At 39.7% G+C, this 17,215-nt stretch overlaps 1 protein-coding gene and 1 long non-coding RNA gene across 3 annotated transcripts; one reads left to right on the top strand and one right to left on the bottom strand.

The window, feature by feature from the left end:
* Positions 1-7,179: 7,179 nt before the first annotated feature.
* On the bottom strand, positions 7,180-8,185 carry LOC138849047 (uncharacterized). Its single transcript, XR_011387416.2, has 2 exons — positions 8,048-8,185; positions 7,180-7,415 (listed from the first exon to the last, which is right to left on the bottom strand). It is a non-coding gene; the product is annotated as an uncharacterized LOC138849047 (long non-coding RNA).
* GPR85 (G protein-coupled receptor 85) lies at positions 7,968-12,427 on the top strand. 2 transcript variants are annotated; one of them, XR_016231002.1, is made up of 4 exons: positions 7,968-8,429; positions 8,582-8,723; positions 9,817-9,906; positions 11,018-12,427. XR_016231002.1 is itself a non-coding variant. In XM_008258291.5 (3 exons), the coding sequence occupies exon 3, from the start codon at positions 9,987-9,989 to the stop codon at positions 11,097-11,099; it is 1,113 nt and encodes a 370-aa protein (XP_008256513.1). In that variant the 5' UTR covers positions 8,229-8,429; positions 8,582-8,723; positions 9,817-9,986; the 3' UTR covers positions 11,100-12,427. The 2 variants fall into 2 exon arrangements, 1 of the variants encoding a protein (XP_008256513.1); XM_008258291.5 differs by having other exon boundaries at positions 8,229-8,429; positions 9,817-12,427.
* The last annotated feature ends 4,788 nt before the right edge of the window (positions 12,428-17,215 follow it).

Genomic DNA, 17,215 nt, shown 5'->3' with positions numbered 1-17,215 from the left:
ATGCTCCTAAATCTGTATATATGAAATAAATGAAATTTATTCACATCATATAAGTAAAAAATAAAACTTAAAATACAAAAATAAAAGTGATTTGATTGGTAGCTTTTTTATCATATTCAATTAGTAAAATGAATCAGCACTATTTCATATGAGAACTTATATTCAGCTCTAAATTATGTCTGGTAAAGAAAAGAAAGGACTACTTTCTAAAAGGAGGACAAATAAAATGCAGAAGACAATCCTGATTTTCACCTAAGAGTTATAATATCTTTGCAAATTCTTTTTCCAAGTAGATTGTACTTTAACCTTTTTTTTTTTTTTTTTTTTTTGACAGGCAGAGTTAGACAGTGGCGGGGGGCGGGAGAGAAAGGTCTTCCTTTTTCCGTTGGTTCACCCCACAAGTGGCTGCTACGGCTGGCATGTTGCGGTCAGCGCGCTGCACCAATCCAAAGCCAAGAGCCAGGTGCTTCTCCTGGTCTCCCATGGGGTGCAGGGCCCAAGGACCTGGGCCATCCTCCACTGCACTCCCAGGCCACAGCAGAGAGCTGGCCTGGAAGAGGAGCAACCGGGACAGAATCTGGCGCCCAAACCGGGACTAGAACTGGGGGTGCCGGCGCCGCAGGCGGAGGATTAGCCTAATGAGCCATGGCACCGGCCCCTTTTTTCTTTCTGTACTATAGATTATCATGGATAGTTTCCAGGCAAAGTTAAAATAGAGTGTATTGTTGAAAAAACTTCATACAAATTATATTTACTGGAGTTTAATTACATAAAAAACTATTCAGGGCTGTCATTGTGGTGTAACAGATAAAGCCACAGCCTTTGATGCTGACATCTCATACTGGCACTGGTTCAAATCCTGGCTGGTCTACTTATGATCCAGCTCCCTGCTCATACACATGGTAAGGAAGCAGATGATGGCCCAAGTGCTTGGGCCATGCATCCACATAAGAGACCTGGATGAAGCTCTTAGCTCCTGGCTTCAACCTGGCCTAGCCCTGGCAGTTGCAATCATCTGGGGAGTGAACCAGTGAATAGATATCTCTCTCTCCCTCTCTCTCTCTCTCTGTCTTTCCCTCTCTCTTTCAAATAAATAAATGAATCAAAGAAAGAATGATGGGTGGAGGGTGGGAGAAAGAGCAAAAAGGAAAGAAATAAGGAAGGAAGGAAATAATCTCACATTCTAGTAGAGACTTAAATGTTTGTTAAATGAACAAACTAATGCCATCTGTAGAACTTATTCTTTTTTTTTTAGATTTTTATTTATTTATTTGACAGGTAGAGTTATAGACAGTGATAGAGAGAGACAAAGAGAAAGGTCTTCCTTCCATTGATTCACTCCCCAAATGGCCACTGCGGCTGGTGCTGCACCGTTCTGAAGCCAGGTTCCAGGTGCTTCCTCCTGGTCTCCCACGCAGGTGCAGGGGCCCAGCACCTGGGCCATCCTCCACTGCCTTCCCAGGCCACAGCAGAGAGCTGGACTGGAAGAGGAGCAGTCAGGACTAGAACCCGGCGCCCATATGGGATGCTGGCGCTGCAGGCTGAGGATTAACCTAGTGTGCCACGGTGCCGGCCCTAGAACTTATTCTTAATAAAGCTCTTCTGAATGTTAAATTAGGTAGATAATATCATACTTTCATTTTAAAACAACTAACATTTATGCCTGGTGGGAATTTTGGTTTTATCTTTGTTTTGTTTTATTTACAATTCTATAAAGAGAAAATTACAAAGCTTAAAGAAATTGAGAGGGACCTGGCGCTGTGTTGAAGTAGGTTAAATCCCATTTGGGTGCCAGTTGGAGTCCTGGATGCTCCACTTCCAATCCAGCTCCCTGCTCCTGGAAAAGCAGAGGAGGATGGCCCAAGACCTTAGGCCCCTGCACCAACATGGGAAACCAGGAAGAAGTTCTTGGCCTCTGGCTTCGGATTGGCTCAGCTCTGGCCATTGTGTCCATTTGGAAAGTGAACCAGTGGATGAAGACTTCTCTCTCTCTACATCTCTCTACAACTCTGTCTTCAAATAAATAAAATAAATCTTTACAAAGCAAACAACAACAACAACAAAAACTAAAAGAAATGAAAGTAGAAGGGTTAATCAGAAAAATCAGAAAGCAACTCTGAATAGTCAAGATGGGAAGCTCTTAAATTAGAGTCTAAGGCAACACTCTTTACTTTTAGCCATGTTTTAATTATGCCCATTTGTCAAAATGCTAAACACCACAAAAGCTTAAATAACCATAATCTGCTCATATTATCATGTAACTGGTGCTTATAATAATGGCTTTTAGCACACTCTAAGATTGAGATAACCTCTGAATTTGGAGGAAAAAACCCTATATTTCTAGAGATAAAATTACATTACATTTTTATTCACTCACTGAAAATTTACAATCCATGTAAGATATGTATGACTCTCTATTAACCTGAATATTAAATTAACTCCCCATTCCTTGATCATTTTACCCACATTGCTCCCTTCCCAACACATGCATATGCATGTAAACACTCTGACACTCACAAGACACCCACATGGGTATCACCATTTTTTATTTTCCATAGTTGAAATTGGCTACAATAAAAATAAGGCAAAGATAAACGAATATTTTAGATTACAGAATTTTTAACAGACAAGGCCTTTTTCTCTAAACTTTGCAAGACATTAATAGGGCAGCTTGCATTTCCTCTCCTGTGAGAAATTCACGTTTGGTTCATTTTCAAAGTAAGGAGTCTAGCTGTTAGTAGATTAGCTAGCCTAACAGCTTGCAGACAAGTAGCCAGCTAACATAACAGCTAGGTTACATGCACCTGAAAGTTCTTAGGCAAACTGAATGTTAGTGGCCAAACAGCTGGAGCAAATGCCAGGAAGATTGAAGCCCCTTAGTTACTCAGCCAATGAGGAACCAGGGGAGGGACCTGCATGGGGGGAAGGGGAGGATAAAATAGCTTGCTATAAACTACCCCTGGTGTGTTGGCCCTCTAGGTACCAGTCTGGCTTCCACTGCACTTCCTGAATCTATGTTTTGAGTACACAGGTGAGGCTGTTTCTCAACTCCTCATTCATAGTATCACATTTAAATAATGTGTAATAGAAGAGTTTTACAGACTTACCAAAGACATTCTACATTTATTTAAATAACTATCACTTTGTTCATAAACCCTCAAGCGAATTCATTAAAGCCCTCATCACTGAGACAGTGCTGTCATTAATAGCAAAATAATTTCTTAGCCTGACCTTATAAGCCTTTAAGCCCATGCCCCTCACTTGTTAATCCTTTGCAGTCCAACTAGCTTTCCTGAAACCACTCTCACAAAGGTTGCTAATGATTTTCCTTGTCACCCCACCCAGGGATATCTTGTGTACTCACAACCTACACTGATGACCTTTTTTTCCTCGATATTCTCTCTTCTCCCAAGGCTCATGACAGTGTTGTTCCTCCTTACAGAAGTTTCCACTTTCTCCAGCTCTTCCATGATCCTTACTGCTTGTTAAATTAGGCATAATTAGTTTTTTGGTTTGTCCGCATAGAGGGGAATGGGCATATATATTTTTGTTTCTTTAACTCCAACCTTCTACTCTCTATTATCTCTTAAATGGCAATGCTACCCAACATTTCTCCCAGCTCCACCGTCACCTAGAGGTGTTTCCTAATTTCCAGTTCTCCACTTCTATCTACATATAACATACCAATAGTTGAATACCTCACCAACATTTCACATTCAATGTCTAAAATCAACTAATCATTTTCCTTAGTAAACCAGCTCCTTTTGACTTTAGTTATCCAAGCTCCACACCTGAGAGCCAATTCTTACTACCTAATCTCCTTTGCTTGCTTTATCTAATCACTTGCTGAGAATTCTCTTCCTACCCAGTAGATCCATTCCTTCATTCTTCTCCATTTCACCCCTTCCACTACCACCAGTTCAGGTTTTCCCTACGCTGATGCAACTACCTATAGACTGGTCCCACCTCTTACTTTTCCATTTCTTGCAAGATCTAACACAGTACCTCATGCAGGGTAAGACCTCAACAATGTTTGTAAAATGAACTAAATAAAGGAACAAGTCATAAAGTTTGCAAAGAGTAGGAAGTTGTCAAAATAAAGGTCACAGAAGGTAAACTGCTGAGTTTTTAAAAGCCTGGATCTTAACGGAGAAGGAAGAGATGCTAGCTTTAAAATTAAAAGTGAATTATATCAACACTTTGGAACTTGTTTTGTGACAGAGAAGAAAATCTGACAAATAAACCTTTTAGCACTTTGGAAAGGAACATGCAAGATTCTTAATCTTTTGGAAAAAAACTCACTAAAATTCTGAAGAAATCTCACTGTTGGGATATTCACAATTATGGTCATTCCCAACGCTCAAGATACAATTTTCTCAATCCAGGAGCAGTTCTTTAGGTCTAGCATGTTCTGTTCCTCAAATAGATGACTACAATGCCCTCAAAATTTTCAGTTACTGTGCTTAGATGTCACTGTGAGAAAGGTCACTTTTTGCAGCAAATAAGATAGGAAAACCTTATCAAAATAGTTCTCTTGGTCACTTTTTTTTTTTCTTGTTGGCTATTTATTTCAGGTTAATGATTTTTTAAATAACCTATCAGAAAATGTTTCTATGTGGAAGTCCCCAGTTGAATGCTTGCTTTCTTACCAAGACAGCTTGTAGAAAACTTTGAAAAGTTCTTTTTCGGGGCCGGCTCTGTGGCACAGTGGGTTAATGCCCTGGCCTGAAGCGCCAGCATCCCATATGGGCATTGGTTCTAGTTCTGGCTGCTCCACTTCCAATCCAGCTCTCTGCTATGGCCTGAGAAAGCAGTGGAAGATGGTGCAAGTCCTTGGGCCCTTGTACCCACATGGGAGACCTGGAAGAAGCTCCTGACTCTTGGCTTCGGATGGGCTCATCTCCGGCCGTGGCAGCCATTTGGGGAGTGAACCAGCGGACAGAAGACCTTTCTCTCTGTTTCTCCTTCTCACTGTCTGTAACTCTAACACTTAAATAAATAAAATAAATTAAAGTTTTTCTTACACAGCTTTAGGCTTTGGTAAGCATTGAGAACACCAGAGAAACATGTTTTAAAGCTTCACCGACAAGCCTTAAGCAGGAGACATGACTTTTCTTAAGGGATAATGGAAGGTCTTTACTTAGAATGTTTTATTCTAACGTACTATTATCTACACCTATCAAGGGTGTTTGTTTCCTGACATATATTCTCACAAACTGCACAGAACAAAGACAACGTTGTTTGTCCATTATGAGGCCACACATCACTTGGCAAAAATCTGAAGCACCTGGATAATTTCGAAAAGGAGGTGATTGTTTTTATTTATTATAAAAACCACATCAAGCAAATTATATCAGTTTTCCTGATACAATGATCAAACTGTAGATGTAATAGGTCAAGCATTTGACAACATTTAGAATCCTTAAAACTTAGGGATTAGAGTGTATAATATTTTGTCATGTTTGCTATGTTCCTTGACTCTCAAAGTCAAAATCAATTTTCCTACATTTGATAAAATAAAGAATCAAAAGAGAAATTAGTTAAGATCAAATAAGCCTATTATCTGAACAATGAGAAGTAATAGCTTTACATATGAGAACTTGTAGATGATACAAAACTTTGGCCTGCTATTCAACACATTTTTTTAAACATCTCTGTTGATGGAAGATGCAGATTCCAAAGTTTTCTCCAATAGAGTTAATGAGCTCAATGAAAAATATCTCATGATTTCTTGAGCCCCCATGTGAATAAAGAAAATGACATTCTCATTTAACATTAGCTGGAAAACTGGTGGATGTAAATGTGCTCAATTGCAAAAGAAAAATAAAAGGTTTCATATAATCTGAGATTGATATGAAAGAATACTGCACACACATATACTTCCTTCTTTATTTTTTTTCTTTTTTTTTCCCTGCCCCCTCTTCCTTCTTTATTTTAAAGGAATCGATTCTTAAAACATAAGGCTTGGATTTTGGCCCTGTGCTTTTTGGCAGAGTAAAATTATTGTCTCGTAGTCTGGCAGTACAGTCACCCTTCTAATTTACTTTTTTTTTTTTTTTTTTTTTTTTTTTGACAGGCAGAGTTAGAGAGAGAGAGAGAAAGGTCTTCCTATTCCGTTGGTTCAACCCCCAATGGCTGCTATGGCCGGCACACCACGCTGATCCCAAGCCAGGAGCCAGGTGCTTATCCTGGTCTCCCATGCGGGTGCAGGGCCCAAGGACCTGAGCCATCCTCCACTGCACTCCTGGGCCACAGCAGAGAGCTGGACAGGAAGAGGAGCAACAGGGACAGAATCCGGCGCCCCGACCAGGACTAGAACTCTGTGTGCCGGCGCCACAGGCGGAGGATTAGCCTATTGAGCCAAGGCACTGGCCTCTAATTTACTTTTAAATAGTTTTTCCCTAATCTGTAGAACCTAACATCTGGCCAACATGAATACTCGGCAACCTCCTGTCTCTTACAGATTTTTTTTAACTGTAAAAATTCAGGAAATAATAACTCTTTGCAAAGTACATTAAGGCACTAATTAAGAAGTAAAAAGAACAAATGGAATTGACTTATAGTTCCATACACTTAGAATTGCAAACCATCATACAGTTTTGAGGTCTGAATTTGCTTGTTTTACAAGAAGTATAATGTTTTGCTCCAAGGGAAATGTCCTCAAGTTACTTGCAGCATTGCTGTAGGATTAATTTTTCTAGGTTGAGGGAGTGGCAAAGTTAAATGCCCTATGAGTATTCTCTTTCTTTAGTGTTTGTTTAAACAAATCATTATCCATTTTTGACGAGTTAAGAAAATCCAAGGGCAAATCATTAAAAAAATTTTTAACTTTTTTTTTTCAGTATTACCAACATTGGGCTTTGTGTAACAACTGTGACATCATGACAATGAAGTATTCGTTTTTTAAGCTTTAAACAGAGTAAGCTTTTCCTCCTCTTGTCCAATAGAAATACAATATGTAAATTAACCCATATTATCTGTATGCTGATTGGCTTGACTTCCCCCGAATGTCACAATCTCACCACCCAGCAGTGAGGTATTTTACTGCTGTCTCGAGATCAAATTATTACTGTAGAGAAGATTTTTATTTTTTCTGTTTCATTAACAGAATATTATAAAGCAATAAGCACGCTGGAAGAGCAGCAGACGTTTTACGTTGGGAATTAATGAAAGCACGTCTTCTTGCTTTATTTTTACTTATTTATTTATTTTTTCCGTGGTTAGGGGAGGGTTGTTTAAAATCCACCATCCCCACAAACAAAACTCTTCAGAGACGGTACAATGGGGCAATAATGCTTGATTCTAGAGGCATCCCTAAGCACCCATGTGTCAGGTTAAGAGGTGCCTGTGATATCATCGGACCTTTTGGACTGGTGTAAGTTTTATGTATTCGTCATTTTCCCAGTATTTGTCATCTGTAATAGCAAAGGAGGAAAAAGGAAACTAGTACACAACTCCGTTGACATCACCAGTCGGTCGGTCAGCTGAATTTGCAAGAAGGGGAAAGAAAGAGGGTTGCTGGGTGGGGTGGAAGGCAGGGGATAGCCCTCTAGTATGTGGTTAAGCCTGATTCTTCAGTCATACCCGTCAAGGTGGAATTGATGTAAATCGTTTTGCAGTTGTCCTCTGAACTTAAACGTATATTCGCGTGCATTCGAGAACCGAGCATGGCTAACAAAGACAGGGCTTCCCTAACCTGCTTCCCTTCTTCTTCCCCATTGACAGGATTTTTGCTGTGCTTTTTTTTTTCTTTTTAAATTTCTCTCCTCCCCCTCCCCCTCCCCCTCCCCTTTTCTTTCTTTCTTCCAGCTAACCTACCAATTCAAAGGTCAGCTGGGGGAATTATTCAAGAATAAATCCGAAAGAAGCTTCCAATGCTTTGGACCTCAAAGAGAAAGGAAGACCATGTTCGGGGAAGGCGAGGGTTCCGGGAAGCTGGGGAGGGGGCGGGCGTCCGGGGCTCGGCTGCCGCTGCGTGCGCTGCCCTAGGGGCACAGGATGGGCCTGAGGTCCTGCACAAGCCTCTCCCAGCCCCCGCTTCACATACCGGCAAGGAAAAGTTCAGAAGCAGCCACACCGGGACAAAAGCCTAGTTTCGCCGGCTGAAGCAGACGGGGCATTCAATCCGCCCAGCCAGCTCTGGAGGGCTCCAGAGAGGCTGGAACAGCCCGGTCGCCGCCCTCGCCGCCGCCGCCGCCGCGGCCCCTGCGTTACTGGGGGAGACGGTGCCGCTGCGACAGGGGAGGACGCGGCTGGAGCTCAAGGAGGCTCCAGCGCGCAGGCGCCGCCGAGCCCTGCCTGGCTGCTCAGTCAAGGCACTAAGGGGGAAAAAAAAAAAAAGAAAAAAGGAAAAAAAAAAAAAAAGAAAAAAAATCAGCAATTTATAGAAAGAAGAAGCTATAGTCTGTCGGGATATCCAACACCAACAGGTAGGAGGATATACTCCCGGTTAAGTTTGGGGGGTGATGAGGTGGGGGAGTGCACGATGTTGATGAAACTGCAGGTTCACCAGGAAAGAGCCCTCTCTGAGGTGGTATTTTTTGTTGCTTTTTTTTTTGGACAATAAACTGCATAATGGAAGCACATTCAGACAATGCATCTTCGGTAAGGCTTCTTGAGAGCTCCATTTCTGGAAAGCGTTGCGAGACTGAGGAATATCAGACTGCGACTCCCCGGGCACGGTTCCCTTGCAGCACGGAAGCAATGTCTCTCCCCATCTTCGCGTATGTAATGCATGTCTCTCCCCCTCCCCCTCCTCCACCCCCCATTATAAATCCAGGGGTGGCCGATTTCAGGTTTCGTAATGTTGCATGATGCGATCGGTATTTACCCGGGGAGGTACCGGTGGGGAAATTAAAACCATCAAACGCAGTTTTGCCTGGGCTTCCATCGGCATATTCTGGGCGAAGTGGGAAGTGGCAGAGGAAACATGCTTTGTGGGATTAACCGAGGAAGCTAATTTCCCTGGTGTGGCTCCTGAGCACCAAGGAGGCAATGTGCATTTTGTTTTAAAATGAAGTCACTTGAGATTTGCATCAAAGATCATCATTGTATATGGGAAAAGCTTACTTTGCCCAAGAAACACAGCTTCGGGTTAGATTCATTGGCATCCAGGCAGCCAAGGGTTTACAATTGGAAATGCATTATTCCTCTGGGTGTGTTTTCCAGGCCAGTATTTACATTAACCATTTTTAATGAGCATGTGGGCTTAAAAAAAAAAAGATTTGCCAAAACTGAGGGGTGGGGTGGGGAGGGAAAGACAAAAGATTAAACCACTCTAAATCTTGGGACAAGTGCCTATTGATTTTGAAGTGCAATGTTGAAATTATGCTTTGGGATGAATCAACAAATACTCTTATGCAGTATGAGTAGTGTGACACGAGTTAGAAGACATGTATTTTGCAGGGGTTCTTTGAATCCGAATAGCAGCAGAGCCGCTGCCTGTGCAACCCTGCCAGATACTGAAAGACCTCACACCAACATAGGTAGCCTCTTCTGTCTCTATCGGCAATCTCATGGATTCCATCGCAATACTAGTGATTAATTCTTGGACTGACATATTTTACAACTGTGGAGCATTTTATTCCTTCTTTCCTTAAAGTACCCAATCAAATGTATGTTCTCTAGAATTGGGTCTTTTAGAAAATTTACCCAGCTTAGAAAACTAAACAGGGCAATTTTCTAAAATCTCAATAACAATAATCAAAATTAGAACTTCATTTGCTTCCCCATAAATGAATAGCTTGATGTTCACACTGACATCATTGGTTGTTAACTTAAGAACTGATAGTTCTTTTCTTTTTTTTTTTTTTCCAGATATTCTGATGGCAAATCAAATGGAAGAAAAGAGAAAGCATGACGGCAGACTGCATCAGTTCTCTTTATGGATTACATTTTCAGTAAAATGTATGGATCGGTCTTTTCCTTGTTCTTATATCTAGATCATGAGACTTGACTGAGGCTGTATCCTTATCCTCCATCCATCTATGGCGAACTATAGCCATGCAGCTGACAACATTTTGCAGAATCTTTCGCCTCTAACAGCCTTTCTGAAACTGACTTCCTTGGGTTTCATAATAGGAGTCAGCGTGGTGGGCAACCTTCTGATCTCCATTTTGCTAGTGAAAGATAAGACCTTGCATAGAGCACCTTACTACTTCCTGTTGGATCTTTGCTGTTCAGATATCCTCAGATCTGCAATTTGTTTCCCGTTTGTTTTCAACTCTGTCAAAAATGGCTCTACCTGGACTTACGGGACTCTGACTTGCAAAGTGATTGCCTTTCTGGGGGTTTTGTCCTGTTTCCACACTGCTTTCATGCTCTTCTGCATCAGTGTCACCAGATACTTAGCTATCGCCCATCACCGCTTCTATACAAAGAGGCTGACCTTTTGGACGTGTCTGGCTGTGATCTGCATGGTGTGGACTCTGTCTGTGGCCATGGCGTTCCCCCCAGTTTTAGATGTGGGCACTTATTCATTCATTAGAGAGGAAGACCAATGCACCTTCCAACACCGCTCCTTCAGGGCTAATGATTCTTTAGGATTTATGCTGCTCCTTGCTCTCATCCTCCTAGCTACACAGCTTGTCTACCTCAAGCTGATATTTTTTGTCCACGATCGAAGGAAAATGAAGCCAGTGCAGTTTGTAGCAGCAGTCAGCCAGAACTGGACTTTCCATGGCCCTGGAGCCAGTGGCCAAGCAGCTGCCAATTGGCTAGCAGGATTTGGAAGGGGTCCCACACCTCCCACCTTGCTGGGCATCAGGCAAAATGCAAACACCACAGGCAGAAGAAGGCTGCTGGTCTTAGACGAGTTCAAAATGGAGAAAAGAATCAGCAGAATGTTCTATATAATGACTTTTCTCTTCCTAACCTTGTGGGGCCCCTACTTGGTGGCCTGTTATTGGAGAGTTTTTGCAAGAGGGCCAGTAGTACCAGGGGGATTTCTAACAGCGGCTGTCTGGATGAGTTTTGCCCAAGCAGGAATCAATCCTTTTGTCTGCATTTTCTCCAACAGGGAGCTGAGGCGCTGTTTCAGCACAACCCTTCTTTACTGCAGAAAATCCAGGTTACCAAGGGAACCTTACTGTGTTATATGAGGGAGCATCTGTAAATCTTTAGCCTTGTGAAACACTAACCTTCTCTGCTAAGCAGTTGTGGCCCGTAGCCATATCTTGAGAAGAAATTCAAGAATGGGATCAGCAGTTATGAGGATTTGGGCACCATTCTGCAATCTTTGCAATAGTTCACCTATAATCCTATTTTAAATCTCAGAGTGATCCTGCTGACTGCTGGCGAAGGTTTGTAATTAAGAAAGGATTGAACCACTGCCCTAAGTTTCTTTCTGTGGTGGAAAACTAGATAATGAAAGTAGCAGGTGCTAAGTATCAGTGCTAAATGCTGTGTATATCACTACATATGAAAAAAATCAAAAACTAATTAGCATTGGACATCAATAAATTAAGTTGACATGAGGTAAATGTGTTGATAAAAAACTAATTTTAGACGTTTGAAGACTTTAAAAACATTTCATACTATTTTTCTTTTGCAAAGACTAAAATATTTGGGGACTTAAAGTACTGTAATCTACTCTAAAGATGTGCCATGAATTACTGGAATATTACACTTTAAAGATCACCTTGTAAGTTCTGGGGAGCATTCCAAAGCGGTATATTGGATCCAATTAAGTTTACTCTTTTTTTTTTTGTATTGATACATTATGATTTCTAAATACTATTTTCCTTACCTAGTAGTGAAATTGCTAGCATTGAACTGTATTATGTGGTTTTTGTTGATTTGGTATAAAGTTTTTCCAATTCATTCATATTTTACAAATGCTAGATATTGTTCTGAGAGGCAACATTAATGGTATCAGCCAGTCACAATTGAGCAGTTCTAGTAATACAGAATAAACACATGTTGCCTTAAAGGGTTATCTAGTATCCTTCATGTTATTTAGCATTGGAGCAAATAGTCAAGGGAGATTGAATCAGTAATGGTCATGGTCTGCATCTGGAAGTGCATGGAAGACCCTTTAATACTCCTTTACTTTTTCCTCATATGGTTTGAAAATTAAGGTGCACATCACCAGAATTATGAGATTTCCTTCTGAGATGTGCTACCCATTCTAGTGTGTTCTAAGAAGCAGGCAGTTGATGGATGTTTATATTTTCAGTCAGCTGTCAAGAGGAGACCATAGCCTTAGTATGATATCCTGCACAATTTGTGAAGCATTTATTCTACTGAAGGCACAGTCTTGTTTATACTTCCTGCACATTCAGTGTATTGGTCGTTTAAATTATTTCAGTTTAACTTGTGAAAGCTTATAATATGATTTCTGGTATTTTAGAAATACATTAGATTCTGTGAGTCTCATTCTTTAAGATACAGATGTGTGAACTTCAATATAAAGTTGCATTTGCCAAAATTTCCCCGTGTAGCCTGTTAATTTTTTTGGAATCAATTATCTATTTTTGGCATATAACAATTTTATTTTTAATCCAGAGGCAAGCACAAACTAGGAAGGGCAGCTTTATTTTGGTTTTATTTTTGATTTTTATAGCTACTATATTCTAGAAATGGCAATGTATAAAAGATAGCATAAAGCTGATAAATTGATATAATAATTTCTACAGGAGCATTATTTGGTAGTTATCACAATCATCTCTCTATTCACATGCCAATAATATTTACAGATGTACTCCTATTTAATTAATTACTTCAGAATTTTAACATAAACATCGCTATTTAATTTCAAGCATAGTAGAGAGTTTTAGTTCTAAATATATAACTTGTAAGAAAAATGATTTACAATATCATTATGACAAAACCAGAAAAAATGTATTTATTTCTGTTTACTTTCCATTCATTTTTTTTATGTTTTGTATGTGGAGTTTTTGGTATTTGAAAAAGATTAGGAATCTAATGGAACAGAATTTCATATTGCTATAGTATTTAAGCAAGCAGAATATTATATGTATAAATAAGGAAAAATAAATCATTGAAATGTTTCAATGAAATATGCAACTACCCAGTTTTGCTCATATTAAGAACAGCTCAAGCCATGATTTAGTGAGCACTCTGACCTCATTTTTACTTTCCACCAAAGTTGATGGGATCTGAGACAAAGTTGAATGTACAATGAGTTGTATCTAGCAATAAAATACTAAAAACCATTATCTAAAACACAAAACAGGAAACTTATCAAAAAGATATTCATTATTTTTCCAACTCAAAGAAATTTATAGGAGAGACACAACTAAAATAATCACACTTATGGAGAACTTTGCTTTGGGGTTCAAATATCACCAGCAATCAACAGAAAACTCAGCAATAATATTGAGGTCAGATGAAGTAGGTTTTACTAACACTAGCTTCCATTAAACGGACAACAAAACTGAGGTGTAGATTTTGAGGAGTCCAGTACAAGAGCCTGGTGAGGCTGCCTGATTTTCCTTAGCCACTTGGAATAACAGATTTCAACAGTTTTGGCAAGTGACCAGTTCCCGTGATCCATGTGTAAGGCTGAACTTTTACTGACTTTTGGTTAAACCTACTCTTGACTAATGTGGCATTTGCAGGTCAAGTGGGAAGCAGTGGATGAGAGTCATCCCTAGCTAATTATTTCCACTTGGAAATCAATGAAAACTAGTAGTAAACATACAAAACAAAAGGCTGCTTCAGTGTCTTAATGACCTAATCACATTATCTATTTTGGCACCCGTTTCAATATTCAGTATTTGAAAACAGTTTGTAACTAATTCAACTTGAAAATGTTACTAATCTTCAACCTATAAGATTAGATACCCTCTAGGGAGCCCAACTTCCCCTGGAGAAAGGCCCATTATGAATAATAATGCATCCCTCTTGGACTCATTATGCATATGAGTTGAATAGTCTTTAAATTGTTTTCCATAATAGTGGTGATGTACTTGCATGGATGTGTCTATACTGTTTCATCTAGTTCCTTTTGTGCACAATGGATTTATTTGTGAGATGTCTGGCTGGAGCTAAGCATTCAGTCTGTGTTTGTAAAATCCTATGTTGATATTAAGTAAGAAAGAGGAGAGTAACTTGCCCAGTTCCCCTACAGAGACCCTATTTAGATAACATAAAATTAACCATAGTGAATAGATGAAACAAATTACGTGTAGATAGGACACTTTATGACTGATTGTTGTTAGCTTGTTGGATTTCAATGCCAGCATTTTACATAGAAGTTAACTGATTTGTTGTTATTAACACATGGATGTGGCCACTTACCCATTTGCCTGGACTTCCATGAATGCTTTCTGATCATTTATTTGTTTATTCATTCATTCAACAAATGTATATAGGGCACTGGGCTTGGTACTGGCTTGGTAAGTGGAAAACAAGTCAGAACAGTCTCTTATTGAGATATTTTAGTCTAGTGGGAGAGAAACAGTATATGCAAGGCTACTTCAAAAAGCTCATGGAAAATGTGTATTATGAAAAAAAAACTATGCATATAAATATATCACCAAAATAAATGTATCTTCCATTTTCCATGAACTTTTTGAAGTTGTCTTGTATGTTGCAATGATTATGAGTGTTAAAATCATAAGCATTCCTTTATGCTTCGTATTAATGGTTATAAATTTACTGTTCTCCACTTTCCCTTTGATTCTTTATCTGCTATCTTTGTCCAATATTCCCAGGGGTTTCTTATCTCATATTCCCTCAACTCAGAAGGAAATTCATAATTCTACTCAAAGTATCAGAATTGTTTTACCCACATTTGGATGAATCACTATATTGTATATTAGAACTAGTTCCCAAATTGTTAATTCTGTGTACAGTGAAATCTAAATTCCAAAGTTCCCTGTAAAATCTGACTGTTCACTTGCACAAGCATTATTTCAATTCCTTCAAGAGTCCCAGAGGTGAGTCTTTTCTGCCACACTCACACCTTCTTGCAAGTTAGCATTAAGAATCCCTGGGCAAAGTGCATATCTTAGTGATGACTCTCCTGCTCAAGCAAAAATGTTAGTACCTTGCTAGACTGGGTGCATGTCTTTAATTATTACTGAAGCATGCCACCCCTTCAACATTTTTGTTCCTCCTTACTGGGGCTACAACAAAATTATCTAACCCCCTAATAGCTGAAAATTTGTTTTGGCCTCTAGAACTTATTTCTATTGCAAACACAATGAAGTGCATTTATAATTATTTCAACATGCACCTTTCATCTAAGTCTTTTGATGGTAAATTGTGTTGTAACTGGAATTACTGTATGACAGTGATAAGCAGAACCAAAGCTCTTCACTTTTGCTTATTTACCATTAGAGACTTGGTTTCATTCTTTATTTAATTCCATGTGGAGGATAGGCTATATTGTTATTAAAATTAAAAAGCAGCTTACATTAATCTCATACTAGAAAGAAAGATGCTAGGATGATAAATGGTCATGTTTCAAATAGAAGCTAAAGATGTTAATCAAGGAAGATGATTACCAGAGTTGTGGCTTATTTACAATTCCAAAATCTTATGAGTTTGTTTTTCTGTGCAAAAATACATTATGTTCATGTTTGTTAATATTCTCTTAGAAATACTTTGAATGGAAATTGCAGGTTCTACTAAGATAATTGTTTGTTGCTGAACGTTTTTGTTGTTGTTCTCACCTGTGGACATGTCTCTGTTCTCTGACTTCCCAGTTCTCTCAGAAACTCTTTTGACACCACATTAAATGCTAGCATTGCTTGATTTCAAGGCCCAAATTTATCATCAGTTTGCAGAGAGGTTAAAATGAAGATATCATTTGTAAACGATTATTTTTGCCATCACTGGAAACAGTTGAGGAAGTTAAAGGTGTAATGGGAAACCGGAGCAATGTAGGTAAGGCTGATAAATCTAGCTTTCTGCTGCACTGTAACATGCTCTAAAAGTGTGTTGTAACAAAAGGCTTTAGCTTTCTACAAAGGTTATATAATTAAGACTTGAGTTTTAAAGTGGAGAAAGAGCTCTTACATCATTCCCCTTTGCCAAAAGAATGATGTCCATTAGCTGCTCAAACCCTTTGGGTTAAAAGGCTTTTAACGCCAGCTTTTTTCTCACCATATCACTCAGTTCAAGAGCTAGGGCCTGAAAGGCCCCAGAGGCTGTGTTTGCCTCTGAGTGGCTGCCTTAAAAGGCCTCAAAGAAGCCACAGGTGGTTGGGATTTGGAATTATTCACACCTGGCATTCACAACAGCCCCCTAGCTCCTGACATCATCCTGAGAAAGACAGTTTTCCAAGTTTGCCTCGGAGGCAGAAAAAAATAGTTCCATCTTCTCTGTGTGTTTGGAAATATAGTTTCTTGACACAAATATTAAAATTGATACTGTAATGCCTGTCCTGGTTTAGGGGGGATTTGAGGAGACTATGCTATAAATAAATACACTATTTTGAAAAATACTGTAATTTACATGCATATATGTAAGATCATGGGATGAGGAAGCAAGTCTTTTTTTTTTTTTTTTTTTCAATTTTTTGACAGGCAGAGTGGACAGTGAGCGAGAGAGACAGAGAGAAAGGTCTTCCTTTGCTGTTGGTTCACCCTCCAATGGCCACCGCGGCCAGTGCACCGCGCTGATTGGATGGCAGGAGCCAGGTACTTATCTTGGTCTCCCATGGGGTGCAGGGCCCAAGCACTTGGGCCATCCTCCACTGCACTCCCAGGCCACAGCAGAGAGCTGGCCTGGAAGAGGGGCAACCGGGACAGAATCCGGCGCCCCGACCAGGACTAGAACTCCGTGTGCTGGCGCCGCAAGGCGGAGGATTAGCCTAGTGAGGCGCAGCGCCGGCTGCAAGTCATTTATAATACAGTGAGAAGTGATTTTGGCATTTAAAGATTTTACAGCTGAATTGATAATTTGAACTTAGTTCAAATTAATTGATTGTTTCTTTTCATAGTTTTAAGGGAAAAAAAGATGAGAGGAGTTTGTTCTTCTCCAACAATAAAAAAAAATCAGCATTCACATTTTTTAATTATAAAAGAATTTTTGATCACTTTTAGTAAGCATTTTTATTTATACAATTTTTTAATCTTTCTATGCCTCATCAATAGAAAGGGGATTATAATAGTATCACACCCTACAGTTACTGGGGTGATTCAAGAGTACTTCCTTGAGAAGCTGGTAACAGGAAGGCTGTCATCTTTCATCTGATTTACAGGGGCTGGCTGGCTCTCTCCTAGTTCACCCTTTTGCAGCACAA

This window comes from Oryctolagus cuniculus, chromosome 3 (genome assembly GCF_051225735.1).
Source record: "Oryctolagus cuniculus isolate XC-2025 breed Fujian yellow rabbit chromosome 3, ASM5122573v1, whole genome shotgun sequence".
Lineage (NCBI taxonomy): Eukaryota > Metazoa > Chordata > Mammalia > Lagomorpha > Leporidae > Oryctolagus > Oryctolagus cuniculus.
Note: the sequence above shows the minus strand (reverse complement) of the source record. Positions and strands in the feature narration are given on the sequence as shown.